At 37.8% G+C, this 24098-nt stretch overlaps 1 protein-coding gene across 1 annotated transcript in view; it reads left to right on the forward strand.

Moving 5' to 3' along the window:
* LOC119787083 (xylosyltransferase 1-like) overlaps nt 1-24098 on the forward strand; it is a 122422-nt gene that overhangs the window by 82881 nt on the left and 15443 nt on the right. Inside the window, exons 7-9 of the mRNA XM_038290713.1 lie at nt 70-246; nt 7247-7512; nt 12454-12652. Of these exons, the coding sequence (XP_038146641.1) occupies nt 70-246; nt 7247-7512; nt 12454-12652 (642 nt within the window). The remainder of the gene's footprint in view (nt 1-69; nt 247-7246; nt 7513-12453; nt 12653-24098) is intronic.

The following is a 24098-nucleotide window of genomic DNA, read 5'->3' on the forward strand; positions in this document are numbered from 1 at the left end:
TTCTAATTTTCTGTCCCTTTTATTTTTTCCTACTTATCTCACTGCCTATTTCCGTTGCTCATTTCCCAGTCATTCTTCCACACTGTGCTGGAGAACAGCGGCCACTGTGAGAGTATGGTGGATAACAACCTGCGCATTACAAACTGGAATCGTAAACTCGGCTGCAAGTGTCAGTACAAGCACATTGTGGACTGGTGTGGATGCTCTCCCAATGACTTCAAGCCATCGGATTTTCACCGCTTCCAGGTACAAGCATTTCAAATTAATATTCAATACGTTCTTGGTGACAGATGTACTTTTCCTTCACCCTAAGAAAACAAGGTTGTAGTTTTAATATTAGTTTTAAAAAATATTTAAAAACACAGTTCGAATAAAAGACATGTTCTAACTCAAAGATTATTCTGTTTTTGGTTACAAAAAAATATCCACCCCATTTGTTGGGTTTAGTTTTCCCTATTTAGTAGAGAAGACCAGCTAAACCCAGACCAAGTCAAGACCAAGGCCAGAGTGTAACGAGACCAACATAAGATCAAGACTTTCAAGGACTGGGACCAAGTCAAGACCCTGACAGAGAAACAGGTAGACCAAGTCAAGACTAAGACAGAGAGATAGAGAGACCAAGTCAAGACCAAGACAGAGAGATAGAGAGACCAAGTCAAGACCAAGACAGAGAGAAGGAGAGACCAAGTCAAGACCCTGACAGAGAGATAGGGAGAACAAGTCAAGACCCTGACAGAGAGATAGGGAGACGAAGTCAAGACCAACACAGAGAGATAGACAGACCAAGTCAAGACCAAGACAGAGAGATAGAGAGACCAAGTCAAGACCCTGACAGAGAGTTAGGGAGACCACGTCAAGACCCTGACAGAGAGATAGAGAGACCAAGTCAAGACCAAGACAGAGAGATAGAGAGGCCAACTCAAGACCAAGACAGAGAGATAGAGAGACCAAGTCAAGACCCTGACAGAGAGATAGGAAGAACAAGTCAAGACCCTGACCGAGAGATAGGGAGACCAAGTCATGACCCTGACAGAGAGTTAGGGAGACCAAGTCAAGACCAAGACACAGAGACCAAGTGAAGACCAAGGCAGAGAGATAGGGAGAGATAGGGAGACCAAGTCAAGACCAAGACAGAGAGATAGGGGTCTGAATGTGGGATGAAACCAAGACCATCAAAAAGACTGGTCTTAAGTTCCAAACAATTGGTAGTACCTCCATTTACAATCAAGAAGTCACTTAAATCATTTGAGCCCAAGTCCAGGTGTAGAAAATGTATCTTTCAAACAGTCATCAAGTAGATTAGAAAGGAACATGTAACAATATCTACACCACAGATTATTATTTCTCAATTCCCTCCCCTCAAAATGACAAAAGAGACAACAATGATTTTAAAGCCAAACTCACAAATTCTAAATAACATCTTTCAAAGCTTTTTGAAAATATTGTCTGGGCTGATGACCAAAAGTAGAATTCTTTGTAAGGCTTGTGTCCAAATTCATCTGGTGTAAAACTAAAGGCTGATTTATTCTTCGAAACCAGGTCCTCTGCGTAGGTGTCGCAGTGAACAAAAAGCCGTCCCCACCCCCTCCACAAACACTCCGCTGCACCTCTCCCAAATTGTAACTGACCGCAGACAGTGCCGCAGACAGGAGGTCGGCTTGTTTTGTTTTTATGACCGAAATTGCAGAAAACAACTCGCAAAGTTTGACCAGCTAGAAGACCGCGGTGCACGAGAACGCTGGGACCCTTTTTCCACTTGGATCCTTGTTCTTTTTTGTTGTCATGTCCCTCCATTGTCGGACTAAACTTGCCCCCACTTCTTCATCGCCTCGGCCACATCTAGACCCACAGCGTATAGCGCAGACCACGCTTCAATACTGAGCAAATCAAAAATGTCTGAGTCAAGCTCAATGCGACACACTGCTACAGGAGTATAACCAGCCCTGAATGCTGAGTACTAGACCTTATGAAAGTTTTAGTTGATCTTCTGTTGCAAATCTTAAGGATACCATTCATGCTTGAAAATCCTCTGCGAGGCTAACTTAAAATAATTCTTCTGCGAAGAATGACAACATTCTTTCACAGAGCTGCAAAAACTCTTTATCAGTAATTTAAAGCCTCCTTAACAGTTTCTGGTTATAAAGGGTCAATGTGGATAGCTTTATCTTTTAATCTAAATTATCACTTTTACTAAGGTTATTTTTTACTGATGACAAGTTGTTTGATGATTTTAAGTACTTAAGCACAAGTAATAAGTATGAATCAACACTTTTCCACAGTTCTGTTTTTGAAGAGGCAGACAAGTCTTTTGCAAAATGAGATTGTTCTACAACTTGGTGTAATTAACTTTGAGGTTTGTATATGTGTCTAATTTTAAGATAGTTATAGTTCAATATGAAATTTTTTTTAAAGACTGTTTTGATTATAAACTATAAAGTGTGCGCAAATACTAACCAACAGATATATTAAACTTGTTTCCTTAACATTTTGAAGCTTTTAAAAACAGAAGTCAACATGAAAACTTGTCTTCTTTTAATGCTCTAGTGAAGCGTTTAGAAAATCAACAGAAGTCAATAATGATTAGAAAAAAGAGCCGTCCTCTCATGCTCAGCGTCCCACGGCTTTCACTCTCAATATGTACAAAATAACATCTCGATTAGCGTGACCCTGGTAGAGGAGAAAAAAGCATTAGCTATAATTATATCCTATTTGCCTTTGGTACTTGGAGAGAATGAGGATTTTGCCGGCTTATCAAAACAAAGTAAGTTTGTTTCACTTCTTTAATTTTACGGGCACTTGAATCAGAAAGAAAATGCTGGAAAAAGTGACCCTAAGTGTTCTGCCTCACCTCAGCTTTGTTTTTAGTCATATCACTCACATGATGAGTCATTTCATCTGACCTCTAATATCCCTTTGCCAAACCCAGTTGTCTCCCCTCTGTCTCTGGCAGACCAGTGCCAAAGAATAAGCCTGAGCTCCTTGGCACTGCTGCTGAGTCTGGTTGGCACTCAGCATGGTGTCGTGAGGTCTGGCCCTGGAAACAAAGCAGCCCTGTGAGAGGGCTAACTGATCCTCACATTAATTATTTCAGTATTGATGTTAATTATTTATAAAGTGCATCCAAAATACTGGAGAAGTCAATAGAAAAAAAAAAAACGTAACAAAAACAAACATTTTCACTAAAAGGAATTTAAAATATGAGATTGATCTAGACTGCTAAAAATGTGAAATGATCCAATATTATTAAACACCTTGATAAGTTCCTTTACACAACACCTTTTAATTTTAGCAATAAATGAGACAATACTTTTTAAACTGGGTCCCACATGTTCTGGTTGAATCTAAAGTCCATTCATTGAGGAGAAACCATCAAAATATTCATTTAATCCACTAATTCACTTAAATAATAGCTATTTCTGTTACCTTTTATGCGAATTGCTTCCAGTTAGGGTTTCAAACTAACTGATATTTCAATATAATCCATCCTACAAAAAATATTGTTTCAAGATACTTGTTTATGTGAGTTAAAATCTATAAAAACAAACAAACCCAGTCACATTTGTAAAAACTGTTGCACATCTTTCCTGCAGCAGTGTAGCAATAACAAAGACTTTATTCACCTCCCAGATAGTAAACGTCTTGAACGACATAAACTATGCTTTAAGACTGGCTTCACAATGGAGCTTTCTTGGAATATTCCTTTTCTACACTTTTTATTTAAAGCATGCTGCTATAACTTTAGAATAAACAGAATATCCTGAAAATTACCAGAAAAAATATAAATTGTACAGTATTGCTCCTGTACATTTGATTGAACCAGATATTTGTTTTTAGAGAAGGAAAAACCTATGGGAAAATTGCCACTGTGATCATATTGTATTTTTTCTGTTGCACCAGATCCATGTTTGTGTCAGAAACTGTGGGGCTTGGATTGACCCATGTCCAGACCGGCAGATCAAGGCTAAAACAATAAATAGAGGAACTTAATCTTTCCACTTTCATCCAGAATGTGGAAAAACAAAAGTTTACAAAGCAGAAAGTGTTTTTTGTTTGGCTAGGCATGGCTTGGTATAATAGGGTTAGATAGCATGAATGTAGTTTTCATTGATGAAGGGGGAACCTAAACTGGCTGGTAAGAAAGTGGTTGTAGATATGAGCAAAGCAAAGGCTGGTTACAGGTGAATTGAGTTGTATGATTAGTGGCAATGAAAATAAATAAAAAAGACAGCAGATGAACCTGATCACACTAATTAAAGAAAAGAAAAACAACAAAAACATAGCTGAACTATGTTTTTTATGTCAAAGTACCAGAGAGATATAAAGAAAAAAAATCTAACATGAAAGAAACTAAACTAAGATAAATTACAAAAAAGGACTGAGGAGTAATGGCCAAGCTTAACACTATGCTTAAAAAGAAAAATAACATTAAAGAATAAGAACTCAAAAGGACCCCAATAATGACAGTTTGATTTGATTAAAATTTATTTTATCCTTTATTTGTCCCTCATTTATATTCAGTCTTATAAACAGGTCATTTTTAAGCAAATGAAAGCACACAGTGGCACATTTGAATAGAAAAACTAAATTAAGGAAATAAATAAAATGTATTCTTTAATACAGTATAATGTTTTCATTAGTCTGTAAATTTTGTATATTCTAAGTAAATAAAACATTTCGACCACATTTATCCTCCAGTCAACCTTCTTAAGCAACGTTATTTTTTAACACTCTTGCTGTGAAGGGTGTCAGTGGTTGTTTCATGACGTGTCAGGCTGGTCTTCCTCTGGATTTTAAATGACATAAAGACATAACAAAAAGTTTTTGCAATATCCCACTGGTACTGCTACATGAAAAAAAAAAGGTTTTGTTTCATTAGGTCTTCTCTTTTATCTCTTCATGTTGTTTTTTTTCCCTAGCAGGTTACATCAAAGTGTTTGGCACTGTTAGATGAATAGTTTGGTGTCTGGGACTCATAGAAGATGCCTTTGTGTGCCAGCCAAGCTTCAGAGATGGCAAAATTCATAAGCCATCATCAACTAAAGACGAAATTACAAAGCACAGAAAAAGATGTGAATGAAATGAGGACAAATAGAGACTGTGACTAATAGATGGAGAAAAATGTTAGAAAATTCAGTGAATGCCAAAAAGTAAAAAAACAATCCACTGGACTTTCTTTTCGACTTTGGAGATGTTTCGCTTGACAACGAAAATGTTGCACAATTCAGCACAAACGTAGCGCAAACGTTTGACACCAGTTTTGTCTGATTTCACCTTTGATTAATATTTTCAAAGCCAAAGCAGCACAAACAACAATTTTTGCCGCACAAACAGCCCAAACGGAGTCCAGTTAATTGACACCTATTTCGTCTGATTTGAAGAAGGTGGGGAGGCTGGTTGACCTTTGATGACCTCTGGAAACTTTTCTTTGTATCGTTAAAATGATACTGGCAGAAACAAAAATTTTGCTGCACAAATCAGCACAAACGTAGCACAAATGTTTGACTCCAATTTTGTCTGATTTGAAGAAGGTGGGGAGAGGCTGGTTGACCTTTGTTGACCTCTAAAAACATTTCTTTATATCTTTAAAATAAAAGTGGCACAAACAAAAATTTTGATGCACAACACAGCACAAATGTTTGACTCCCAATTTTGTCTGATTTGAAGAAGGTAGAGGAGCCAACTTCGCTCAGGTGGTTACTCCGCCTGACATAGTTTTGACTCCCAATTCTGCGATGTGACACAAAAGAAGTTTAAAGACCATTTTCCTTAAAATGTTTGAAAATGTGGTGAAACAAGTATGATTATCTTTAAAACTCCAATGATTATCTGCTAAACAATTTTGATGTAAGGTAAGCAGAGGGTGATCAAGAAATGTCTAGTTTATCTTGTTTTAAAACAGAAATGATTTTCCTCTGCTTATATCTTTTGGAGTCAGTTCAAGGGTCATTATGTACTAACAGAGTCCTGTCTGAGGTTTATATACACTCAACAGCTTCAGTGGAATGAGGTTGTAATCCAGGTTAAAATATATTTATAGACCATCCCTAATATTTGTTGAACTTTACTTTTAACAAGTGGAATCACATCAACATGTTTTTTGTTCAAATCATAAGGCTTTAGGGATATTTTTGGATAATTATGTTATGGATAATATGTCAGAATCTGCAGCTTTTGTAATGGTTTGATTAATATATTGGTTGATTAATTTGAATCATAATTTAATAGTAATTTACAATTTGTTAACAAAAATAAGCAACTCCAGAAACAAAATATTTGCTTTCTTTATATAAACACTAAATAACTTTTATTGTCATTTTATATACACAGAGTGTATACAAAACGAACACCTTTTGCAAGCTGTGTGGCCCCTGTCTGGTGATGGTATCACACTGGGTTAGTCTTGATGAAGTCATCAGTGCGTCAGGAAAGTAGACAATGGAGAGAAACATGTAAGGAAGCCAGGGCGTAGTCAGTGTTCTTTATTGTTTCATTCTTTTATCTGTCTGAATCCCTCTCACCAGGGCCGCGGCGTGGTATAAACAGAGTTGTTTTGGCAGTTTTTTTATAGCAAATGCAATTGATGCGATCTGTGCATACGTTGCGCTCACGGGCATCATGTAAATTAGCAGGTTTCGGAATTCCAACTGTGTGAGCCGGATTTAAACCAAGGTCACTTAACGAGTTGTTTGACACTCTCTTAATTTCTGATAATGTAAGTCTTCTTCACCAACTTCTTCTTTACATACTAATACATTCCATTATCTTAAAAGGTAATAGTTTGATTTAGATGACTGAAATTTATGACAAAGTCTACAACGTTTTTGTTTATTGTTTATTTATATTAAATTATTTGTACTATCTATATATGCTAGGTGAGCATAAAACCCCTATCTTGTTACCCTTGTCTTCTGACACAGCCATTAACCCTGTAATATATAAAAATATATTTTAGATAAAAACGTGAGACTGGATAGGGAGTCATTTTAATTTTATATAAATTCAAATTTCTTTACAAATCTCTCAGAAGATTTTCCTATATACTGTCTGGTGTACTCAGCCACCACCTACTCTACCTCTTATCAGCCTTTTTCTCTCTTCTTTTCCTAGCTGTCACTTCCACACACATCACATTTGTTCCCCTCACATTCTGGCACACACCGTTTAATAATCTTCTCCCTTTTTTCTCCTCTTTATCTCCTTTGTCCCCGCTTCATTCCTCTGCTCGCCTCCTGCCTTGTTTCTGTAGCAAACAGTGCGGCCCACCTTCTTTGCCAGAAAGTTTGAAGCCAGCGTGAACCAGGAGATAGTGAACCAGCTGGATACCTACCTGTTTGGACCATTTCCTCAGGGAACACCGGGTCTCAATTCCTACTGGGATAATGTTTATGACGAGCCAGATGGCGTTGCCAGCCTGTCGGACACCCTGCTCACGTACTACCACTCCTTCACTCGGATGGGCCTGGTGAGGGCTGCGGCCTCCCTCCAGGGGAACCCTAATGATCACAGCTGCAGGTTAGTTTTATAAAAATGTGTGAGTATGAGATGGAAAACAGGCATCTCTGGTACATGATGTGTTTAGCTCTTCAACATTTATTTTTCTACACACACTCTGCTAATAATTGCTGCTATCACAACACACCTACAGCCCACGCCTGTGTGCAGCTTGGACACCAGATGGACCTTACTAGCTTTAGAAACCACATTGTACCCTACATAAAGGGCCTTTTGTGTTGCTCCTTGTGCATTGTCTCATAAGATCACATGTCATGGAAATAGGATAAAAATGGATAACTTCAATAAGCAACTGGAAGGCCAGTCCAAAGCCTTTCATTTCGTAATACAATATGACACCGTCAATTTATCCCTTAGATAATGAGGCTTTATAGGTCATACCACAGAGAGCAAAGTTGGTCTGTTATTAATAGAAATAAATGAATTTCAGTGTGCTGTTAACATACTGTGTGTGGCTAAAATAAAAAGAAGGAAATGCTCTATGTCAGCTGGATGTCCTTAATGTTGGAATCCTTTTCGGGTGCAGCTGCTCTCACATAGTTATGGTTTAGTTTTCCTTCCTATAAACACATCTAAATAACCTTTCCAAACAGAGACAAACTGAGATGCACCATTTTTTGAAGTTCATTCTCCTGCTTCTCAGTGTAATTCACATTTACTTTAAGGAGTAACAATTTAAGAACATTGAAAAAAGTATATACAAACAGGGCATTTCTCTATTCACTATAACCAAGTTTAAATTTAGATATTTAGGATGGTGCACACTGTGGGTATAATCTATGAAATCTAAATGCTTGCCTTTTTTTTAAGATTTTTTTAACATATTTCCAACCTTTCAGAGGCTTCTTGTTATTTTCTACATGGTTAATATGCATTTTGACAACCAGGGAAAGTTTTAGGGAATGACTGTCTGGGCCGCTGTCTCTTGCTGAACTTGCTCGTTGAGTTAATCTAGGCAGCATCGCAGTAGCAAACGCCTCTTTGTGTGAAGTGCGATAATTTCCTCTTCACATGCAGGATGTGAGGAGCCTGATAAACCCCACCACCACCACCACACACACACACACACACTCCCCTGGCTGCATTGTAAGTGTTCTATAAAATGTTCCAGGTAAAAGCAGCAGATGAAAGGAAGCCACGTTTTATGGTTTCCATGTGTCAAACCTAAAAAAAAATGCATCTCTCAGCTACAGCTGCCTCTATTCAGAGTCTGCATTGTTGACATAGAGGACAGGGACATAAGAACAACATGCCTATATGTACACTGTATTGCTAAAATTCCCTTCACTGCAAAAAATGCTATCTAAATGCTATCTAAATAAATTTTTTTCTTAAACTAAGTTCCTTTTTTCTTGAATTGAGCAGGTAAGTGAAACACTTTGCTAATGCAATAAGACAATTCACATTTAAAATAAGAATAAAACAACTGCAGTCTCCTATTTCAAGTGCAAAATATCTTATTCTCTTATTTTAAGGGTAAATATAGTCATTCCATTGGCAGATCATCTTATTTACTTATTCAAATTAAATCATTCAAAATAAATTATTCAAATAAACTTATTTTAAGACATTTTTACTCCTTTTCCGAATGTTTTTGTAATGTAATCCATGGGGTTTAATATATATTAAGATTAGCTTATCCATGTCTTTTTGAACTTTGCATGGAGTCATACAGTCATGTTAGAACTGAAACTTTGAACCATGTCCAAAATTCTCATTAGTTGAAGCAATAAGATTGAATTAAGGAGCCAGGCTTTTTGTTGTGACACATACATTACTAATGGAGAATCCTAAAATAAAGAGTGGCAGGACTCTACACCTGGAAATCTACACACAGAAGTGTTAAAAATAATCTGATTTCCATGGCGTTTCCCAAGGGCGTTTCAGTACAGCAGAAACAGGTGAGAGGCGGCAGAACAATAACCAGCTACGTTTTGGCTGAATAAAATGATTACTTTAGAGTGAGAAGGCATGGGAAAAAAGCAGACTGACCGCCTGTCCACACCCAGACAATAACGGTATTGTTCCAAACTGATTTAGTAGGAATGTGCATAGACAGGAGTGTTTGCAGCGCCTTTGAAAACAGTGTGGCATCTATGTCAGACCCATTGAAGCTGCTGTGACGCCGTCACCGAAACTCACCAAAAAGAGTGGACCAAAACACCAAGAAAGGGCAGACAAATCACTGCATCATGGTGGCCAAGAGGTGCAAGTGGATTACAGAGAGAGACGGAGCTACACATCATTTCAGGAAAAACATGAACATAAACACATGGAAATACCAATCTGAAACCTTTACACACTAAGACCCAGGTTGCGTGGACGCTGCACTTAAACCCCAAATTACCTTTGCAAATACGCTTATGCTTGTCTCAGTGGGAGCAGGACTCGAAACATGACAGTTTTATTTTCTGTCATTTTTTTTGTTTGTTTTTTTTGTTTTGTTTTTTTCCTGTGGTCTGACAGTCCTGCTGCAGTTGGCAAAGAGGTTTCCTGAGGTCTCTTCAATACCAATTTTGTTGTGGTTTAGTTCTCCTACAAACAAAAGTTATATTTCTATTTTATTGTATTTGCATATTTAAAATAGTAAAATCTTTCTTTAACTTTAAACATATTAAGTTGATGAAAATACTTTCTAAGAGCCACAAAGAATGAAGTAAAATAATTACCTTGAGATGAATTTCAGTTGCAATTGTATAACTTTAGCCTCTCTTTCTTGGCATAATAATTCTATACACAATTAGTCAAATGATATAACTCAAAGCAAGGTTTTTGCCCCTATCTTATTTATGTTGTTTTATGCTAAATCTGACCATTTAAAGCCAACTAATTCAATTGATTAGTACTAGATTAGACCTTGAAGTTTGCTGCAGTAAAATGCCTACGTTGGATTTTATCTATAAACTGCCTGTTGCACATGCATTGTGGCTGGGTGTTTAGTTGCTACATGCGTGCAAAATATGCATGTCTGCTTTTGCCTCAGTTTATAATAGTGGCAAAAGAGCAGAGGAACCAGGAGAGTGATTCTGATCTTTTAGAGGCTTGCTGTGACTTTCTTGGAGAGGCAGGGGAGTAAAGCTGAATGGAGCTTCTGTGCAGCATGCAGGCCGGCCCCCTTAGCTCTGCTTCTCATATTGGCTTTTTGGAAAGGCAGGTCAGAAAGGCCTGAGAGCTGAGGTAAAGCAATGTGGAAAAGATGCAGAGAGCTGTGAAGGTGAAAGTAAAGGAAAGGAGAAAGACAAAGACACAAAAAATGAAGCAGGAGATTGGGGGAGTGTGCAATGCAATCCTTGGGGGTGTAAATATTTGCTGTTCTGCTTGTCAGGGTAGCATTTGCCAGCTCTGGTTGACTCCTGGTCCTTTAGCTGAATACTGATGAGGTTGCTTGCACACAGGAGCCAGGGGGGGGGGAACACTATGTGTTTGTGTTAAGGTGTGTGTATATGTCCAAAAAGTTAAGAATAGGAGTTCAGGAAGCAGAGAGATTAGAAATCTGGGTGAGAAGAATTGAGAACATGAGCAATCAGCAGCTGTTGAGCATCCCTTAGCAGCACCGACCCTCAACCCTTTTATGTTTTTCCAGAAGTCACTCTGGCTGACAGCCCTTAGGGCTGCCTTCTGCCACATTTGAAGCCTCGCACAAATAAACACACTAATCACACTGCAAGATCTTCATTCTGCTTCAGATAACTGGATGACCCAGTTCAACTCTGTGCTTCCTGCTTAAATGTCTTTTATTTATTCATTAAAATCAGAACACAAACAGCCATTATTTAACATTAGGGTTTGTTATTTATCATTATGCCCTTCATAGTTCTCAAAGGTTTTAAGATGCATTATATTTCCAAAGTATTCTTGCTTTTCCACACGGCAGCGGCTCCCTTTGCAACTATAACAAATTTGATTCTTCTGAGACAAGGTTTTCCAAAGGTTTAGGACTGTGCTTACGGCAATAATTAACTGTTCTTCCAGGATAGCATGAGGTCCAACAGTAGCAAGACCAAGATGAGGACAACCCATCACTATGTCTTTGTGTCCCACCCACTAGTGCCCCCTAGCTAGTCAGCCTTATGTGGATATTTTTATGGTTGAACTTGAGAGAGGAAAGGATGAACTTTGATGATATTTGAAGGTTATGTTTGTTTTCATTTTTATCGGTTACCCTGCTCAAAAATTATTGTTTAAATCAGCTTGTTTTCAGATCTTGAACATTTTTATCAGAAGATACCAGGGAATAGCGTTATATTTATTGATTTTGTTGTTTTTGGCTCCTTTTTTAATCTGACTTAAATTTCAAGTTTATCAACACCATCAAACTGTAATAAAATACCTTAGATTTGGGGATGGCATTTAGTTTTAGCTGCACCCAACTGTTCGCACTATCATACCATAATCTACCATTTTATATTTTGTTATAGGTGAGCTGAAAAATAAATTTTAATGTACTTCTAGAGTACTCTGTTCGAACTAATCCTGTTTCTAAACCATACCTAAAATCAGCCTTTAAACCTGAATTGTAAATTTAGGTATTATATTTTCATCATTCCTGAATTGCTTTAATATTCATTCTCAGATAATAAAACTTAAAAACTCTAGTCACAGAAATGCTTGTTTAACAGCCCACATGCAGCACTTTCTCACATGATTGGTATTGTCGACATGTCTTTGACCGATTACATCTCTGTTAAAGGTCATTGAATTAATGTCCACCATGTCACACAATTACAGAGCACATTGACTCCCCACTAACCTTTACAGCAAGTACACATTTGCATCCCCCCACATTAGCATGTGCAAGACAGGCTCCCTTTAGACACCATCTAAATAAATCCTGATAACTTCCTCCCCTTTTCAGTCTTAGCTGTAGAAAGCTGCTCGAATGGTGAATTTTTATCTAAGGTTTTTTTTAATGAAATTTTCTTCTTTTTAACGTTTTGCCAGGTACTTCCCAATGGGCCACCCTGTGTCAGTGCATCTCTACTTCCACTTAGACCAGTTCCAGGGCTACCTGGTCAAGCACCATGCCACTAACCTGGCTACAAGTAAGCTGGAAACCCTGGAGACCTGGGTGGCACCCAAGAAGAACTTTGAGCTGACCATGCCTCCAGGCAGCACATTTAGCCGGCTGCAGTTTGCTGAGGTAAGTTTAATTCACTTATATTTTTGGGGATTTGATCAACACCACACAATTTTTTTAAGTGCATAAATTAGGGCTGCAACTAATGATTATTTAGAAAATCAATTAATCTGCAATTTTCTTGATTAATCTATTAGTAATCGGATAGCCAAAGGTTCCTTAAAGAATTTTTTTTTTACGAAATTCAATCAGGTGAAACTAAAACTTTTCCACTTGAGGAGTTATGGATGGAAAATATTGAGAGAAGAAAAAAAAATGTTATCTTAAATTTAAAATTTGTATATATTTTTTTTATAGTCTTGGTATAATTACTGCTCTAAAAGGTTTCTCTGTCAGCTTAAAGCATATTTTACAGTTTCTACACTCCAGATAATGATTAATTGATTACTAAATTAGTTAATTATTATTTAAATAATCAATTAATCACTAATAATTCGATTAATTTTTTCAGCCCTAATATAAATAAGCTACATTAAAACCTTTACCAACCATCTTTGAGTAATTTTGGTAAGCTGGGAATGGTCTCCACAGTTGGCTCTGTCAGTGGTTTACCAGGGGTTTCAGTGGCTTAGTGATGGCTTTGGAACTCTTGCCAAACAGATTGTTTTAGATCCAATCATGATTGTTGTTTGTAATATCTTTTAGCCTACTTCAAATTGTCAGACAGGGGACTGACTGATTCTACAGGCCTGGTAATAGATGCAAGTAAAACTACACCAAATTGTTCATCAGAAAGTTTAAGATTTACAAATCATATAGCGCCACTTATAAAAAACAAAAACAAATATATGATTACATGCTGTATGCAGCTCATCATTATGGTGACCTTTTATCCATAAACATGCCCTTTATATTTATAGCAGCACATTTTCAAACAATTACACCCTTACCTATGATGGCCTTGTAAAATGTAAATTGATTGAATGCATGCAAGTTTACGTGGATGAGCACCTCACGTGTCGCTCATTTGTTGCCTCCTAATATAATGACTCCTCACCTTCACACTGGGATGCCTCTCCTGATTGTCTCGTTATGTTAATCTTTGTTTCTGTTTAGGATACAGCCACTCAGCTGTGATGTGACAGCCACAGTCTATTCTAGAAAGAAATTAACTGAGCAAATATAAATTGACCTTTTTCTCCCTGCCTCATCCTGCACAGCTCTACGTGAGGTAGAAATGTCAACAAATCTGTTAGTGGGTTTGCTCGCCTTGTTTAAGGTTGCACTCGAACCTGGACCCACCTTGTTTCACCTTTGGGAGCCTACGGCTGTAAGAACCCCAAATAGGTTACAGTTTGTATGTCAGGCCTATAAAACCATGAGTGACAGAGAAGCAATGTGAGCAGTGGCTTTTATCTGGATGCTTTGGAAAGCATTTGCTGCAGTGACTGACACTCAGTTTTTTTTTTACATCTGTCAGTGGAAACTCGCAGAAAGAGCTTAAATGAGAGCGCGTCTGCTGCACAATGTCTGTCTTTTTGTCAACTTAGCAGATATGAACCATATTACTCAGGTTTTATAACTGTAATTTCCTAGATAAAGCACATGGCTGGCTGAACAACGTGTTCTCTGTCCTTCTTTAGATATGTACAAAGGCAGATACGTTTATTTCGTTACACTCTCCTTTATCTGCCTCCCAGCTGCTTTTATGGGTGTTTTTCCACTTAGTGATTTAATAATGAAGTACACAGTTAAAATTTGTATTTTACTTTACGTTGGATCTGACATTAAGAGGTTTCTTACTTGGCTGTAAATCTAATCACAAAGTAATAAAATTTGTCCATCTTCTGGCATGTTCTTCCAAATTTATATAAACACACCACTGGAAAAATGTTTAAAAATCCTTTAACTGAATTCATCCTTTATTGCTATAGCTTAATTTATGTACACTTATATTTTTTTATTATTAAGCCTATCAGCACTCTATACTTTCCCACAAGATCAATAGTACCATACTTGTTGAAATAGCCCTTATTGGTCCTTTATTTGCATTTGATCAAATTTTCTTAAACTATAATAACAAATCATGTTGTCCTGGGGTATAAATAAGATGTGACACATGTCAACGCAGCTAAGACAACAAAACATGCTATTCAAATAAAGCATTTTGGACTCATTTTAAGAGGGCAGGGGCAGTAAGCTACAAGGGATATGTGTAAGGGGACATCTAAGTTGAAAGACTGCCTGGATTTTTTTTATTTTCTATTCCCACAATATGGAGAATAGTAAAAAAGTTTAAAGAAAAAAACTACATTTCTCCAACTCCAACAACTAAAGGTACCCTCGATTCACTCTATCGGAAACCGATTAATTAGGAATATGAAGGACAGTGTTCCCTGCGACAACTGTCTCAAATGGCCACTGTTTTATAACTAAATTTTTTCTAAAAAAAATTTTCGACAACTATCCAGGAGTCTTTGTCACTTCCATTGCCTCGCACTAGAGCAATCTCTAATTTGATGTTTTTAAGCAGCATGAAGGTCAATTCTAATAATATTCCTAGTAGGATAGAAATCAATGTGTATGGCCTATGTGTTAAAAGTAAATACAGATTGCTGTACTGCAAGCCGACAGAATTGACAAAGACTCCTTGATAGGTGTTAAATGTCTTCAGAATAATTGATCAAAAGTCCATTTGATTCAGGTTTAAGCCTGTTTTGAAATTTTAGGACAGTGTTAACTGAAAATGTGTGACTTGCTGAGACAATTTAGAGGAAATAATAATTCAAGTTTGGAGCGGGATAAAAACAAAGGTTGAACATTGGAGCCAGTAGTCTCTAATGCTTCCCATTGATTATGGTGGAGGAAGTATGATGATGTGGTCTAGCTCTTTTTCAGTATTCATAGGAAATTTGTTAGCAATCAGCTCTGAAATGATTATGTTTGGGTTTTATGTTCTTTTTCTTATTTACCACCCTACCAATTCTAAATGTAATCAGGGTTTCTGAACAGATTTAGGAACATTCAAGGGAAAAGAAGGCATAGCCTTTTCTAATATACTACTTTTATATAATAAATCTCATTAAAATAAACCTTTCTTAACCAGGTTCCGAAAATAGTCTCAGTCTAAACTGAAAAAAAAAATTAAGTTTAAAAAACATTTATGATAGATTCTGCATTTTTATGATTTACTAAACAAACAAATCAAGAATTAAACAGATGTTTTGTATTTTTTCCCCCTTGTTTTCTCCAAGAGGATTTAATATGTGAAATTGTCAGCTTAGAGCATGTCTGTTAAGGTTTTCTCTCAGTTTGCTATTTTGGAGCACAATGAGGTATAATAAGTACAGTGCAAAGAGAGAAAGAGAAGTAATAACCTTAGAGAGCAACAGTTGTTGACAATGAGCCTTGAAAACTGTTACAGTATAATTTTTAAACGATTTGAAGTCAATAACTCCACAAAAATAATGATTATTGTTATGTGGAAAAGACAATTCTTCCCTGGAGTGGACAGCCCAGCAATTTCACCCAAAAAGTAGACTATTATCAGACTCTGCAGGCCTTATTTGGCGTCCTGGATGTGGCTTATTTATAGTGAATAAACAGGCAAAGCCTGATGTCTCTTAACTCTTTTTAAACTCAATCTTACAAAGGTGCATCTAAATGATTGGAACGTTGTATTTTGGACAGGGGATACCAGAGTGGAGCTACAGTGCATGTCTGGCTAAAACCAATCACAGCATATAAGTTTCTCATAGAAACTGTCAGGTGCGGTGGTGTAAATGTGTTAATTTAGGCTTGTGTTGTAGCCATAGGACCTGGGCACCATGCCGTCATGGTCAATTGTGAGGTTTTCTGTTTCGCAACTGGCACTTGGCCAAACTGGGTAATCATAACAGCAAACCCATAGTGGAATTGCTCAAAAAGAACCCAATGAGTGCACTGAAGTGGTCCAGTCAGACCTTGATTTGGTTGTAAAGCTTTGCATTAAAGCTGCAGTCTGTAACATTGAGACGAGAGCAGACTTCGACTGAAAATTTGAAGAAAAACAGGTTTCACGCCACTCCCCCACCCTCTCTGCTTCACTCATGCCCCACCTCCAAGCTCCACCCCTCTCACCGCATCTGCGCGGCTACCGCATGCGACCAGAAGCGTCCAAGCAGCGTACGCTGCATGGAGTGTGAACCGGTAGGAGCGATAACACTCACCTCCAAGCAGCTAGATATAAGATGCTGGTTATACCCAAGTTTGCCGTGTAAGCAGTTGTCGGCAGGGGCAGTAAGGGCAGTTTCTCTTTCGCTGGTGGCTGTCGCTCCGCCATGACTTCCACGCGCGTCCTCCTGACTGCAGCAGCCGGGCGGCAGCGGCAGGTTAAGCGGTGAGAGGGAGGGGGCGGGATTCAGCGTGTGTGAGCTGTGATTGACACTCAGATGTATGTATCAGATGCTCCTCTGGCTGTGATTGGTTGTTTTGACTCGTCCCGAATTATTCTTTCCAGATTGAAATACAGGCAGTATGCGGGACCAATTGAAGCAGTTTTTTCACAGGTTACATATCACATGAACTGCTGTCTGGGCATAGGGACAGTTTTAGCCAATATGACAAAAAAGTGATTTTTAAAAACTTACAGACTTCAGCTTTAATGTTCACAAGTCTTACTGATCTGAAGCAATAATAGGGAAGAATGGTTGGGCAATATCGCAAAGATGTGTGGTACTGATGCTCATACAGAAATCTATCTGGTTGTTGCTGCTAAGGGATGTTTCACAAGCTACTCCTGTTGGGAAAATTTAGTTTCTATAACATTTTGTGTTTGCTTGTTTGATTTTGACTCAGTCTTAGTCATTGTTTGTGTTTTTGTTAGGACTCCAAACCATAAATCATTTTTATGTTTCCTTTGATAAATTTTTCTTACAAGAAAGACCTCCAGCGCCTAGTTGAAAAGCTACTGTACAGTAAACTAAAGTCTGTTTGGTGCCAGGATTATTCCTTTTTAAAGTTTTACACATGTTCCCATCACCTGTCTTGTCATAACAGTATCTTCCCTGTGTGTCTTTATAGCTTTCATCCATATTTCCCTGTAGGTTAAAGACAGCCTCATGGGATTCCTCTGGTGCTGCTCCTTGAATCTTTACCCTAAAGTTACTTCACCTGTGTTTGATTATCCACCCCCAAAAAGTGGCACTAATGATCCTCCGGGGGTGTCCATGTTAGTGGTTTAGAACAAAACCAGATGTAGAGTGGGACTGTCTGTGCCCTTCATTGATTAAACTGACCAGGCCTTTTTAATAAAGGCGTTTAAGTGTTGGCGCCTGCAAACTTGCTATGTAGAAACAGTGTTTTTATACAGCCAGTGTGTATGCAGGAAAGTCATAAAATTGAAATATGTAAAATATTAGCTGTGGCTAAATCTTAAGTTTCTTTCAACTTTCTTCTTTTTGGGCTTACATAAAAAGTGTGAGTGTTTAGAGCAAAAGGGATCCAAACACCGGGGGGAGTAATGACAAAGCTGCCAGATCGGTTTTACTTCCTCAAAAAAGCCAATTATATATCAGAAAATAAGTCTGTGCTTTGGTGAGAGGTCATAAGTTTTAATTGGGTATTGGTCTTAAGCCAGAGCTTAATTATTAGGCACACAGTCAATGACAAGCCTAATGTAAGCTGCAGGGTGAAGCTGAAATAGGGCAGTAAGTAATCTCTATGGCTTTCTTTGGTAGGAGCTATTGTACAGTAAAAACAAATAGCAATGAACAGTGTTTTAATTCCAAAAAATTCCCATAGAACAGCTTGAGGTTTTCACACATGCTCTGTGCCTTCAAAACTTTTTAAACTCCATCAATCTGCATTAAAAATGTTTATTCTTAAGTTTATATTTATTAAGAAATTAGAGATTTTCCAGGAGTGGATGGCTTTGGAAATTCACACAAGGTCAGACGAGAACTAGTACATGATTGTGAGGCGGATGGTGACTTGTCTTTTTTTGTTGTGTTTTTGTGTCTGTTTTGTTAACAAAAATATCAAAGGTTAGATCTGCATTTGTTTATAGGCTCTTCTGAATCAATACCTTGTCCAACTACATTTTACCGAACTTTCTACAGCAGCTTTACACATCCAGAGTCTGGTTTGTCTTCCTACATTGTGGGTATAGTGTGAGGCCAATTTTCCAGGAATAAACTATTTTATGAGTATTTCTGGGGAAATGTCGAAAGTTCTCCAGGTTTGGAGGCTAGGTTTAAGAGGAAGGTGTGATTGATTTAAGCTTGGGTTTAGGGTGAGGTATATGTTGGTAATGGATGGGTAAGGCCTTGGGTTAGACCATACAGATGAATTCCATAAAAAGTTAAGTTACAAACCACTGGACTTTGTTTCCAAGTTGAAGACATTTCGCTTCCCATCCAGAAAGCTTTCTCAATTCAAAATGTCAAGAGTAGCATTGAGTTCCTGGCTTTATAGAGTAGCCCAAACAAGAGCCTTGTTAAGGCATAGAAAACATGCAAATTGAACTGAAAACAGATCCACCCCCTTGTAATGGGGAGTCTTTAGGGTTGTTGTTGGCCTGGCTTTTTTACTTTTTTTTTTGGAATAACTATGACCTGGATAACTGAGAATCTTCACCAGCATACAGATGAATAAAAACAAATGGACATCATTGCAAAGTCCCTGTAAGGATAGTGGACAGAACGTGTGTGTTTGAGCGCGAGTAAACCACTGAGTTGCATGTTTTCCTTTGACAGGAGCATTGGGTTCCACATGTTTGATGCATTCCATAGATAAAACCTTTAACAATTTGCAAGCAAAACATCTTACTGCTCTCTCTTGAAAATAACCTTCCCATTCTCTTATAAAGGTACCGTATTAAGGCCAAAACACACCAGATCTAATTTTGTGGAAAATCGGAATGTATAACAATTACATGTGGTTGAAACTGATTCTCTACAAATGTGCCTCAGTAGGCCCTGATCTGAGCCTACAAAGAAGTCTACCACGGTAAATGGTAGACTCCTGATCAACTTACAAATAGGGATGGGAATCGAAAACCGGTTCCTGTTCAGAACCGGTTCCGTATTTTCCGATTCCATGGCATCGTTCGGCAGCTCGCTGAACGATTCTTTTTTCGATTCCCGCAGCACCAGAGCCTAGAGCGCCGGCTCTGGCGAGCACGACTTACGTCACGTTTTTTACGTAAGTTACGTAACTTACGCAAGTTGCGCAAGTTGGAAGAACTATTCGAGGAGGAAGACAACGAGCTGCGGTCACTTTGTGAATCAAAGCCCCGTCTTTCCTTAGCCCAGAGGGTAGATCAGGAAATCCAGCTCTATAAAAGCTTGCCCTCCATCCCCTGCAGGGATAGCGGCACACTGTGGTGGTGGAACAAGCAAGATACAAGCAAGGCTTCCTCCACCCCATCTGAGAGGGTGTTCTCCACGGCTGGAGACACCATAAGCCCTGAAATATCCCGTATCCTTCCAGAAAAAGCAGATATGCTCATCTTTCTGCAAAATAACTGTTAATTTTCCCTACTACTGTTTTATAATTAGTATTTTTTGTTATTTAAAATAGGTTATTATCCCATCATTTGTTATTAGACATTGTTGGTCATTAACTTTGTTCTTGTATTAATTTTTCATTTAAACACGGATGTTACTCCAGTTTCACATTTCCTGTGGACATCTTGATCTTGTTGATTTTGTAAGATTGTGCAATAGTTAAGTAAACAAAGTTGATGCTGATAATCAAACTGTTTGTTCTCCTTTTTCCCCCAAATTGGAATCGAAAAAAGAATCGATAAAGAATCGAATCGTTTCATAGAATCGAAAAGGGAATCGGAATCGTGAAAATCTTTTCAATTCCCAACCCTACTTACAAAGCAATTTGAGAGTAATATTGTGACTAACTGAAAGAGAGATGCGGTGAAGAAATAAAACGCATCCACTTTGGGGAAAGTACAAAATGAAATCTCTGAATTGCAAGGTTAGCCTGCAAGGTTCCCCCTAGTATATGTTCATGCAGAAACAAATAGTGTATGTTTGGAGTATATATAAAGCCAGACTTGAAGACTTGAGACATACACAATCATCAATGTATGCATTTCAGTAAACAGTTTACTTATATTTATAGCTCAGGAAAACATAGAAAAAGATTGAATGAATTAGCAATCTTCTTTGAGCTTGTTAGAGCCGCAACTACAGCTTTACGTTTACTGTTCAGCTTGTTTATGCTGGGGGAATTTATTAGAGTATAATCTACAATGAATACTCAATCTCACACAGTAGGTGGTCTGCAGAGGGATCCTCTATGCAGCCAGCATGAAATCAGAACTGATAGAACTGTTGAGTCTGATGCAAGCGGTGTGTTCTAGCCATTAGCTACTGTATCTGGTTATCAGACTCCCACACCAGAGCTGTAGATGGCTGCAGCTCCACCAGAGTTACTATAGACCTCTGAGCTGCTTCTCCAATTAATGCTCAGTTTGCTATTTCAGTTTAGAGGGACTTTCGTCTTTTTACAGGTTTGCAATTGAACTATAGCTTTTCTGTTTTCAGATTAATAGGGCTGTGTGATATCTTCAACACTTGGATTTTTTTTTAATCCATCCTAGCTTTGACGGTTTCACATCTTTGTCCATGGCTTTCAGAGAACAACTTGAAATATGCTGAGGTTTTGTTACACAAAAACAGACCCTGTGAAGAAAATAGGTAAATTCTGAGAGATACTCATTGCCTTTTTATTTGTAGAAAAGATCCTCAAAATCATTTCCCAATTTCAGTCCACTTTAAACTATGTTCCACGTCGAGGTGTATAAATTAGATCCCAAAAATGATGACAAAATTTTCAATGAAATGAACACATTTGCAAGCAACAGTGGCTTTCCATTTTAGTCATTTCCACTAAAGCCTGTTTTTCTGCTCTTCTGTATAATTGGCCAGAGTTTAACAGCAGTTCATAACCTTTGTCTCAGAAAATATTTCTTATTCTGCTCATTGTTCTTGTAGCAATCAGGAAAGGGATTGAGCTTTGGTTATTAGGAAGACAGCTTGTCAAACTCTGTTTATGTGCCTCCTATTAAACTCTGTATACAAAATGTGTGCTCAGTTAGACAATAGGCTGTAGAGCTTAGAGGGTATGTGGCCCACTCGTCTGTGCTGAAACAGTTTGAAGGATATGTATAGCTTGGACTGCAGAAGAATCCTCTCTTCATTATTTACTGCATGTTGCACTTAATCAATGCTTGTTCCCTGATAAACTGAGGGCAAGATCCAGGGGCAAGTCTCTTGAGTTGTCCCTCCTACCTGCAACATATAAAACATAGCCAGCTTTCTTTTTCACATCCCTAAATTTAGTCGGTCTTCTCCAAGCTTTCTCTGGAACACAATGCAATTTCCAGTCAATAACTTTCTATAGCTTGATTGTAGGCTTAGTGTGTCTCCATGTGGTATAATATTAAAAGCCTGACAAGGCAGCTGATTAGCTATTTAAAGGAGACCATGGTCCAAGAGATGCAGCGGAATCTTTAGTAATTTAGATGAAAGCAAGGTGTCTTCACCAGATGGACGAAAATTTCTGTCTTTTTCTGTTGGTTTCATTAAAGCAAGTAATGTCTATTTTTACCGCGCATGGCAATCTAAGCTCTCAGAGGATGTAATACTGAATCAGTTCCAGTCAGACATTGATCCTCCAGAAGGGTGAGGCTGTATTAATCAGCTACCATTGTCACAATGAGCGCTTCCAAAAGCAGACTTTCCTCTCACATTTCTGCCAGCACGCCCCAGGCATTTTTTTTTTTTTTTACTGTTAGTTCTGTGTATGTGTGTATGGCTGCTTTCAATCAGTCTGCCTTCCTCATTATTCTTTTGCCTTCATGTTTCCTGCATACTCATTTACCCGCCTTGGTGTTTAGATTTCTTCCCTCTAAATAGGCTCCATCCCCCTACACTTTCTTTAAAATTTAACTGAAACAAATCATTTTTAAAGTTTTCTTTGGTTGCGGATTTCTTTTTTTTTTCTTCCTGTTTTGCCACATACTGAAACAAAAATGTTAAAACAAAAACAGATTTCAGTTTCATATAGAGGAAATCAAGTGTGCAGTTTTCAATTGATGCTCTGATTTATTGATTGAGACTACTGCCACCAAACCAACAGCCCCAAATGCCCCTTTTGTTAAATCATGGATTAACTGTGAGAGAAAAATAAAACCTCTTTGTAAGATTATGTCTTGTTACACTTGTGCATAATCATGAAACTCGTTTTGGACATCTTCAGGACCCGGGTGGCTCAATGTAGTTGATGAAACCAAGTTATCTTAAAATATCCTGAAGGATAATGTCTGTGAATTTAAACTAATGACTATTATTCTATGCAGTTGAATAACAAACTAAAGCAACTAGCAGTGATGCTCATCAGTAAGACAAAATGACAAAATAAATACCATGAAGGTTTCAAAGTGACTTCCAAATGAAATTCTACGTTTGATGCTGTGATATGACCTCAAAAACATCCTCTACAGTGATGAAAAAGCTTTCAGTTGCTTCCAAGGGTTTTTCAGGATGGACAGTTTTTTGCTTGAACTAGAAAAGAAAATCTGAATTAAAGTTACTACAAAAACTAGTATAGCATTAAAAGCCTATTGAAATGTTCTAATTATCTTTGGCTAAAAAACACAGTGTTTAGCTGGGCTTTCTTGTTGTTTTAGAGGGGATATTAAAGGCAGAAACATAACTGCAGATCCAGTGAGTGAACACAAAAACAACAGCAGCAGCAGGCTCACCAAAACATAAACACTGTAATATTCAGACTTTTTAAAAAAATTTTGCCCTCAGTTTTCCAAATTTTGTATTTCAAACAAATAATACAGGTGCTGGTCATAAAATTAGAATATCATGAAAAAGTAGATTGATTTCAGTAATTCCATTTAAAAAGTGAAACTTGTATATTATATTCATACATTACATACAAACTCATATATTTCAGATGTTTATTTTGTTTAATTTTGATGATTACAAATGACAACAAATGAAAATCTCAAATTCATCATATCAGAAAATTAGAATATTGTGAAAAGGTTCAAAATTGATGGCCCCTGGTGCCACACTCTAATCAGCTAATTAACTCAAACCACCTGCAAAAGCCTTTAAATGGTCTTTCAGTCTAGTTCTATAGGCTACACAATCATGGGGAAGACTGCTGACTTGACAGTTGTCCAAAAGACGACCATCGACACCTTGCACAAGGAGGGCAAGACACAAAAGGTCATCGCTAAAGAGGCTGGCTGTTCACAGAGCTCAGTGTCCAAGCACATTAATAGAGAGGCGAAGGGAAGGAAAAGATGTGGTCGAAAAAAGTGTACAAGCAAGAGAGATAACCGCACCCTGGAGAGGATTGTGAAACAAAACCCCTTCAAAAATGTGGGGGAGATTCACAAAGAGTGGACTGCAGCTGGAGTGAGTGCTTCAAGAACCACCACACACAGACGTATGAAAGACATGGGTTTCTGCTGTCGCATTCCTTGTGT

The sequence above is a fragment of the Cyprinodon tularosa genome, unplaced genomic scaffold, assembly GCF_016077235.1.
Source record: "Cyprinodon tularosa strain WSP-4 unplaced genomic scaffold, ASM1607723v1 ctg287, whole genome shotgun sequence".
Classification (NCBI taxonomy): Eukaryota; Metazoa; Chordata; class Actinopteri; order Cyprinodontiformes; family Cyprinodontidae; genus Cyprinodon; species Cyprinodon tularosa.